Genomic DNA, 10,398 nt, shown 5'->3' with positions numbered 1-10,398 from the left:
AACCCAACCAACCTTTAAACCAAACCAACCAACCCTTTTAAAAACCTACCTAACCTAACCTAAACCTTCCCCTAACCACCTTAACCCAACCAACCCAAAACCAACCAACCCCTAACCTAACATCTTGTCCCCCTGTACTACACCTCACTTTTCAACTTATTGTACTATGTTCATATCTAGTTATTATAAATAAAAAAAATTCATTCATTACTTTTCTGAAGTATATTTCTATTTTCTATTCATCGATCAGTACCAAGTGTCTTACCATGTTTATGGAAAACTTATCGTAAATATTCTTTTCCTTTCGTTAATCAAGGCTTTTTCGTAAAATTCACTTTCACCTTCCGGTCTCTTATTATTCTTAACAACCAACATCAATAACGTTTCACTCCATCATGTTGCTCCTCCCACTCCACACACTATATCATTCCAGGCACCTCCATGGCAACCTGTATCAACGCCATCATCAGCTACCTACACATCAACTCAACTCACTTTTACCGCTTAATGTTCCAGCTCACGACCTGCTTTCTTCTGATCATGAAATCTATACTTTAGTTCACCAACTCTTCCTTTATCCTCCTTACACTCTTACCGTATATCTATTGCTAGAACATCCGATGTGCACTGCTAAAGTACACGTTACTTTTACGTGATCTGATAAGCTGCTATCAAACCCCCACGACTTTATCAATCTTACAACACGCAAACCATCTGTCATAACATATAGCCATGGATTAATATCCCTTCAAAAGGTTTCTGATTCCCTAGCTAAAGAGTAGAATCAATTATCTTCTAGTCATATCCTCAAACGAGAGGTTTATAATACAAGAAAGATAAAGTTTCATAACACGGACACGAAAGGTATGTAGCAATGAAAAATGTGTTTGTCTGCCGGCAGGGGAAGGTTTCCGAGGCGGAGGAGCTGAGCGTATGTTACTGGACGCGGCCCTCCACCCTCACCAACTACGAGACGCATCTCTCCCTGGCTGTATCCGACCAGGAGAACGACGTCCTCCACCTGTGTAGGTCGCGCGGCGATGCTGTACGACAACAGACCATACAGGCTGACAGACATGCTGTTCATCCACTATGTCAACAGTCAATTGATTTGTTCATATGTATTGATTTTCAAGTCAAATATTATCAGTCCGTTTATATATATATATATATATATATATATATATATATATATATATATATATATATATATATATATATATATATATATATATATATATATATTCATTCATTATAGTTTGTCGCTGTTTCCCGCGTCAGCGAAGTAGCGCAAAGAAAAGACGAAAGAATGGCCCAACTCACCCACATACACATGTATATACATACATGTCCACATGCACATATACATAACTATACATTCTAACGTATACATATATGTACATACACAGACATATACACAGACATATATACACATGCACATGATTCATACTTGTTGCCTTTATTCATTCTGTCGCCACCCCGCCACACATGAAATAGAACCCCCCCTCCCCCACGAGGTAACGCTAGGAAATGACAAAAGGCCCCATTCGTTCACACTCAGTCTCTAAATGTCACGTACAATGCACCGAAACCACAGCTCCCTTTCCACATCTAGGCCCCACAAAACTTTCCATGGTTTACCCAAGACGCTTCACATGCCCTGGTTCAATCCATTGACAGCTCGTCGACCCCAGTATACCATATCGTTCCAATCTATATATATACAGTACTGTGTGAGAAGAGATCAAATGAGAGTATGTAGTGACGGTGGAAGAGACGAAGTGAAGATGAGATGATGAATTAGTATTCAGAGGGAATGTGTCCGGTTGCAGAGCGGAAGATGGAGGGTGTTTTGGACGTCAAGGTATGCGGAGAGAGTCAGGGAAAGTGGTGTGGTGAGAAGAAAAGAGGTAGTGAAAGCCTTGCGTAAGAAGTGTGTTAAAGCATTTGGACTGAATGGGACTGAAGTTAAATCTTTTAAAAAAAAAAAATGGGCGCCTGTGTTGTCGAATGGTTAGTCAGGGTTTCCAATGTATGTGTGGATCATAGTGAGGTACTTGAGGAAAAGTTAAAAACCGACGGAGTTCGAGGTGTTACACCTAAAATCCTACACTCTATCATTTGTAGGCATTGTAAGGAATCCAGTGGTACTAAATTTAGTTGAATTCTATAATTTAGAAATCACGCTTCCATTTACCTGACAATCACCAGCAATTACTATTGGGCATCAGTAATCACTTTTGCAGTGTAAAAATACAGAAATAAAAGTCCTACCACCTATCCCATTCTCTGGATCCAAATAGAAAACGGAGTTTTATACGGAATACTACAAAAAACACAACCCTGCAAACAAGTTATCTGAATCCCAACATGACACCCGAGTACCACCGTCTACCACCAACCAGTACACACCAACCGCAGGCCGCTATGTCCGGCAGTAACCCTTGTAAAAGAGCGTGATTAAGGGGGGTCAAGTGGCAGGGGTTGACCTGGGTAGCTGGATGCGTCTTGAAGAACATTTTTTTTGTTTTCGCGTTCTGTCAATTCACTCATAATAACGGGATATCTAAAATGTATGGGGTGATCATTTTCATGACAGTGTTGAGCAATCGCATTTTCATGGTCATCCCTGCGTACTGCCTGGCGATGCCAATAACACACCTCCGCAACAGTTTTTCCGGTCTGACCTTAATAGATAGTAAGCCAAATCATGCAACAATTGGGAGTGTTTACGCCGTCTGATGCAAGTCATATATATATATATATATATATATATATATATATATATATATATATATATATATATATATATATATATATATATATATATTGTCTTTTGTGCAATTTCAGATCGAACTGGTGGGATGCTCGGGTTTTACTACAATGGGGTTCGACAACTAAGCTTTCCGAACCTGACCAGTCCTATTAACCTTCACAAGTGGAGTCACTACTGCCATCTCTTCCGTCGAGGCGAATACCTCGTATATCTGGGAGGGGAGGAGCGAGCACAAGGACCTATAACCACCAGTAAGGTTAAGCTGCCCCTGGCAGGTATCATAACCCTCGGCCAGGAGCAGGACCGGCTCGCTGGAGGCTACGAGCTTGACCAGTGCTACCGGGGTCACATTGCCCAGGTGAACATCTACAGAAGAGTCCTCACCGAGGAGGAGGTCAAGCAACAAGCCACTTGCAACGCGGTGACTCCCGGCGACATCTTCTCGTCTGACAGAGAGGAGATGGAAGTGTTTGGGGCCACTGTTGACAACGTGTCTGCCACGGAGTTCTGTGAAGCTTCGGTAGAATATGTGATCTTCCCAGAGGGGCGGCTCTTGGACGAGTCCATACTAACGTGCAGGAGGGTAGGCTACAACATCTACAGTCCCTCTACTGAGGCGGAAAACAGAATGCTGTACAACGATTCTTTGCGGTTCGCCTTCGACTGCAAGTCCAATTACCACCTGTGGGTTGGCGCTACTGACGCGGAAGACGAAGACACGTGGCGAAAAATGATCAATAACGAGGTCATCGAAGAGACTTTCTTTGAGCTGAATGAACCCAACGGAGGGACGGGGGAGAACTGCATACTGATGTTCCTCCCCAACGGCCGCTGGGTGGACACCTCGTGCAACATCAAGTGGCAAGCTTGCGTCCCCTGTCAGATGGAGCACAGGACGCCCCTAAGACTACGGGGTCTCTGCTTCAGCGTCGAGGCCGAGACGTTCTTCGAGGTCCTTGGCTACGAGGGAGGAAAGCCGTACCTCCATGGTTACTACGGGTATATGGTGTACAGGAATAACTTGGAACAGTGGGAAATGTACGATACAACCCTGAGTGAGACAGTTGCCGTCGTAACCCTCCCCTCGAGAGACTCCTACCCAATTGGTCGCCACTTCTGGACGCTGAACACATCACTCTGCAACAACCTCAAGCATTCGGAAGTCCAGCTCAGCATATCCGTTTGTAATAACTACGAATTCAGCTGCTCCAACGGCGACTGCATCCCCAAGGAGAAAAGATGCAACGGCGACAACGACTGTGCTGACTTCTCCGACGAGGACGACTGCGAAATGATCGTCCTACCCCGGGGCTACAGGGCCAACCAACCCCCAGACAACGAGACGGGGGGCGGACCCATCCATCTGTCCGCCTCCGTCAGTATCCTTCGTATCGTGGAGATCAGCGACGTCCGGCGGGCGATAAGTGTGGAGATGGACGTGGAGCTGAGGTGGCAAGACCCTCGGGTCACCTACCTCAATCTTGGCGACTCTCTCGAGTGGAACAAACTGACGAAGGACGAGACGTCGCGCATCTGGACGCCGCGCATCACGTTCCCCAACGTCTACGACGGCAACATCAACAACATAGAGGAGGAGGTGGGCATCAGGAAGTTTGGGGTCCCGCTGCCTCCCAACTTCAACGATGTCAGAATGGGTAAGTCAGAATGGGTAAGTCACAGTTCTGAGCTGATGCAGCTCCTGTACATCATGGACACATTGCACGAAAATACTTGAGCAATCTCAGGTGAATGTCACGTAAGATAACCGTAAAGGTAACCGACAATCACAAGGTCGTAATGTAATCTGTCGAACGTAATGTAATCTATGTAAGGTAATGTAATGTGTGACGTAATATAATCTGTGTAACGTAATGTAATCTATGTAACGTAATGTGATCTGTGTAACGTAATGTAACCTGTGTTATGTAATGTAATCTTTGTAACGTAATGTAATCTGTAACTTAATGCAATCTGTGCAACGTAATTTTATGTGCAACGTAATGTAATCTTTGTAACGTAATGTAATCTATGTAACGTAATGCAATGTGTGACGGTAATGCAATTTTTGTAGTAATGTAATTTGTAACGTAAAGCAATCTGTGTAACGTAATATCATGTGCAACGTAGTTTAATCTTTGTAACGTAATGTAATCTATGCAACGTAATGTAATGTGTAACGTAATGTAATCTATGTAACGCAATGTAATCTGTGTAACGCAATGTAATCTGTGTATGTAATGTAATCTTTTTAACGCAATGTAATCTGTAAAGTAATGCAATCTGTGTAATGTAATATTATGTGCAACGTTATGTAATCCTTGTAACGTAATGCAATCTATGCAACGTAATGTGTAACGTAATGTAATCTATGTAACGTAATGCAATCTGTGTAACGTAATGTAATCTGTGTAACGTAATGTAATCTCTGTAACGTATTCCACAACTTCTTCCAGATCTGTTATATGCGGGCGAGTCGGCCATGCTCGTCCAGCACCTCCACTACAGGTAATGTAAACAACTATGTTGTACGAACGCTAATGCACAGGTCATTATCAGCCCCATATATATATATATATATATATATATATATATATATATATATATATATATATATATATATATATATATATATATATATATTATCCCTGGGGATAGGGGAGAAAGAATACTTCCCACGTATTCCCTGCATGTCGTAGAAGGCGACTAAAAGGGAAGGGAGCGGGGGGCTGGAAATCTCCCCTCTCATTTTTTTTTAAATTTTCCAAAAGAAGGAACAGAGAAGGGGGCCATATGAGGATATTCCCTCAAAGGCCCAGTCCTCTGTTCTTAACGCTACCTCGCTAATGCGGGAAATGGCGAATAGTATGAAAAAAAAAAAAAAAAGAATATATATATATATATATATATATATATATATATATATATATATATATATATATATATATATATATATGGAAAGGATCATATTTTTTCAAGTGGTCTGATCAAGATATTCCTATGACTCCACGGGGAAAATGAAACACGATAAGTTCCCAAGTGCACTTTCGTGTAATAATCACATCTTCAGGGGAGACACAAGAGAGCAATATAACAGTCAGTTGATATACAACGAAGAGACGTAGCTAGGACGCCATTCGGTAAACATGCGATATACCAGGCATTACTGGACTCTGCTTGTTTGTTGTTACGCCGTGAGGTAAAAAGCTTTGCAGCGAAGTTGTATCATCGCATTATAATCTCGTCGAACCCACGTCAGTAAGCGTCCATCATCTCCCTGATAGTAACTGTGCGGTAGCTTCGAACTGCAAGAGGCCCTGAAGAAGGGGCATTAGGGTTATATGATAAACCCTAGCTTGCACCAAAACCCTAGCTTGCACCAAGTAGACACAGCCATCTACTGCTGACGTACCATATACTTTTCGTATACGATGAAGTTCTTGCACGTTTAGATGAAGTATATCTTAAACTCTTATTAACAGAAATGTACAATAACTATAGATATGCGTTTCCATAAAGCTGATAAGGCAACTTATGTAGATTAACCTGCATTACGCTCTCGAGGTCGGCTTGGCCAGTAGTAACCCACCAGTTCATGAGCCAGGGGTGGTCTGAACGCTTGTGCTCTGAAGAACAATATGGTGAAAGGTAGATCTAAACCCTCCAGTGCTGTAAGACGTTTTCCAATGAACATCTTGCTATGTAGGGGTGCGTCACTGTACCCACTTTCATGAAATGCTTCCTTAACCTAACCTAACCTAACTTAACCTGACGTGGGTGAGATGAGGAGGTTAGCAGAATACAATAGCTTATCTTAAGGTAGGAGACCTCGGATGAGGTAATCAACATCATGCAATGATAACCACTGATAAGACAGTTTAGTTGTCTGATAAATCTTGGGCCGTACTGAGTAGTTCAGACTATGATTTTATCGAAGAACCAAATTGGTGCCCGAGGCAGTCATGCTACAACGGGAGATGCACGGGTCGTGTATCCTGAAAGCATATGCCCTAACATCACTAACTTCCTCCCCTTAAGATCACTGTCCTTCAAGCTACACGGTGCACAGAGGCTCTCACAGTCAGTAGTCAGTCATCTAGTCACTGGCTGAGAAATATGTACAAGGAAAACGAGTCTCAACGGTGTTCTTTACTTTCCAGTGGGAACTTCGCTTGTTCGTTCGACGTGTTCTACTACCCGTTCGACGTCCAGCGATGCTTCATCCTCCTGCAGTTGGCCTCCGTCCGCAAAGAACTCACGACCTTCATCAGCGAGAAGACCAGTGTCATCTACCTGGAGGAGAAGCTACTGCCCGGGTACGAGGTGACCGAGTGTAACATCACGGTCAGCGAGGCGGGCAACAACGAGACGCGCTTCAGCGAGCTGCAGGTAAAACCTCGCACGGCCCGTGCTGGAGAAGGTCACTTCTGGTCAGGCCAGGTCACGCCGCAGCCTGTAGCACGGGAGATGGCGCGTCTCTCAGCAGCATGTCACATAAATATCTGCGTCGTGCACAACTTTTAAGACCGAGGAACTGTGATGTTTAAACCCTTCCTTTTTTATATATCTGCTCATTAGAAGAGACATAAGAAGGTATGGTCAGAATACAGCTGTTAGGAGAAACATGGTAAGGTAAAGATTTGCTAAACTTACGGGCGTAGGGAAAGAAACAGATATCATAATGTTTGTTTACCATAGGAACCTCTACTCCGACCAATTGGCCTCAGTAAGTGACCTCCCGTCCTGCAGGTGCAGTTCGAGCTGACCCGACGGTGGACGGTGATCGTCCTCTCCGTCTTCGTCCCCACCACCATGCTCATCTGTATCGGATACGCCACTTTATACATCAAACTCTCTCTGCTCGACGTAAGCTTATTTATTCTTCAAACTCTTTCTGCTCGACGTAAGCTTATCTATTCATCAAACTCTCTCTGCTCGACGTAAGCTTATTTATTCATCAAACTTCTCTGCTTGACGTAAGCTTATTTATTCATCAAACCCTCTCTGCTCGACGTAAGCTTATTCATTCACCAAACTCTCTCTGCTAGACGTAAGCTTATTCACTAATCAAACTCTCTCTGCTCGACGTAAGCTTATTTATTCATCAAACTCTCTCTGCTTGACATAAGCTTATTTATTCATCAAACCCTCTCTGCTCGACGTAAGCTTATTCATTCATCAAACTCTCTCTGCTCGACGTAAGCTTATTTATTCATCAAACTCTCTCTGCTCGACGTAAGCTTATTCATTCATCAAACTCTCTCTGCTCGACATAAGCTTATTCATTCATCAAACTCTGCTCGACGTAAGCCTATTTACTCATCAAACTCTCTCTGCTCAACATAAACTTTTTTATTAAGTTCTCTCTGCTCGACGTAAGTTTATTTATCGATCTCTCTCTGCTCGACATAACTTCCTAAATTCATCAGACTCACCTGAACATACGTTTCTTTGTTTAATCAAACTCCATTCTGCTCTAAGTCAGCTTCTATAGTCATCAAACTCCCTCTCCTCAACGTAAGGGTCTTTATCTATAAAAAATATCTGCTCCAGTGGCACTTTATTAATCAAACTCTTTCCTAACGTTTCATTATTTGAAATATATGTTTTCCTATACTGCACTCAACACCAGACAGTTTCATTGTATTACATCGTTTAAAAAGACATCGAGACATTAGGAAATCCTGATGATAATTTATACATATAGAACGTGCATCTAATGTCTCATGAAACCATGATGGTCCTTCCTCATAGATTTATATGATGAACACGACATTCACATGCTCATCCTAGGTACGTATGGCAGTGAGCCTGACGACGCTGCTCGTGTTGTACACCCTCTTCAGCAACACCTCGAACTCACTCCCCGTCACCGCCTACGTCAAGATGATCGACGTCTGGTTCTTCCACTGCATCTTCCTCCTCTTCTTCATCACCTTGATCCACGTGCTGACCGAGCACCTGGAGAACGTGGAACGCACAACCACCGTCCAGCCCTGGAACCAAAGGAGGAAAGTGAACCCCAAGGAATCGGCGAAGAAAGTCATAGTCAGAGTTCGATGTCTGGTCGTGCCCGTGGCGCTGGTCATCTTCAACTTCGTCTACTGGTCATTGCTCCTCCGTTCAGTGTTTTGATACTTCGGCATAACCCTTGCCCTCCTCAAGCCATCGTTTTGTACAGAAGTCTCCAACAACAGTCAATACGAACACATATGAACTCGAGAGCAAAATGAGTTGTCAACTAGGGACTAGCTAACGCTATTCACCAGATGAATCGAACATGCCAGAAGAGAGTGTTGAGTCGAAAGCGATCCGACTGATGAACTGTCCCAGGCTAACTTCAGAACTTGACCCACTTGCCCTACGCCGCAATGCTGGTCCACTTTCCCGCTTCTAAAGGTATTACTTTAGTGTTTCCTCCCCGAGAGCTGACTACTTGTGTACCCGCACCACTAGCTAGACCACGCAATACTCGGCAAGCTGCTGCGTCACATGATCACTGTGTGGCCGTCGGTGGGCCGTTTTGACAACTGTTTCTTTCCCTACACCTTAAAAGCTTTGGAACTCTCTACCTTCTCATGTCTCTCCCAATTTCTCCGACCTGGCACATTCTCAAAGACAGGTTTTTCACTTGTTCTAAAATTCGTAAATACCTTCCTTTGTCTCTTCTTCTTCCCCCTTCAGTTAAGGCCCGGCTTTGATATTGATTTGTGTTCGTGACTGGAGCCTTCAACGTAAAAAAAAATCCGATCCAATTTCATAGACGAGAGACTGAAAAAAAAAGTCATCATTAGAAACCTGTTCAATCAAGTTACCTTCCTGAAGTTTTATCCTCCTGAGCACGACGTCATGGTGACTTGACCTTTGACCTACCGTTAAGGATAAGATCAAGGTCACGCCATTACACAGAAGGGTCGCATTATCGTACGGGAACCCTATGAAAGAGGTCCTGGGGTCATATCTTTTTTTAATGATTCCTTGTCAGGCAAACGGAAACCTGAGATTAATCTATTCGTTCTAAGGACATGACAAGTGAGGTATGGGGAGTCCCGCATGAGTACAGTGGCTCAGATGGAGAGGCATGGCAATGGGTAATGTACAGCACAATCTATCTGGTTTCCCAGATTATAAATACGAGACGACATCTCAAACGTATAGATTCAATTTTCTGATGAATTCTGTGAGTGGTCGTCCACGATGGACGGTCCAGAGTTAGCAAGACGCTCTAGGCCGTCTCCTATATAGACATGTTCGTTTCAGGTAAAAGATCTCGATTTCTATGGATTGTAATGTAAGATGTCTGCAGAAATGATAGAAATATTATTGACGATAAACTAGGGATGGAATCTGTTGTCTGTCGTCATGATAAAAATAAATAAAAAAACTATTAATCTAAAATCCCATCTTTCCATAATATCCTCATCCTTATCCACGTTTTCATAATATTCTCTTCCTTATCAACGTTTCCATAATATTCTCTTCCTTATCCACGTTTCCATATATATATATATATATATATATATATATATATATATATATATATATATATATATATATATATATATATATATATATATATATATTGGAAAGGATCACAATTTTGCGCGTGATCAAGATATTCCTAT

The 10,398-nt window shown here is 42.7% G+C and overlaps 1 protein-coding gene across 1 annotated transcript; it reads left to right on the top strand.

Annotated features, from left to right (window-relative positions):
• Positions 1 to 903: 903 nt before the first annotated feature.
• Positions 904 to 10,152, top strand: LOC139767146 (uncharacterized). Its single transcript, XM_071696176.1, has 6 exons — positions 904 to 1,025; positions 2,851 to 4,431; positions 5,230 to 5,281; positions 6,934 to 7,162; positions 7,523 to 7,639; positions 8,567 to 10,152. Exons 2-6 carry the CDS (start codon positions 2,865 to 2,867, stop codon positions 8,906 to 8,908), a joined length of 2,307 nt encoding a protein of 768 aa, XP_071552277.1. The 5' UTR covers positions 904 to 1,025; positions 2,851 to 2,864; the 3' UTR covers positions 8,909 to 10,152.
• The last annotated feature ends 246 nt before the right edge of the window (positions 10,153 to 10,398 follow it).

This window comes from Panulirus ornatus, chromosome 4 (genome assembly GCF_036320965.1).
Source record: "Panulirus ornatus isolate Po-2019 chromosome 4, ASM3632096v1, whole genome shotgun sequence".
NCBI classification, from domain to species: Eukaryota; Metazoa; Arthropoda; class Malacostraca; order Decapoda; family Palinuridae; genus Panulirus; species Panulirus ornatus.
This window is presented reverse-complemented; position numbering and strand designations above follow the sequence as displayed.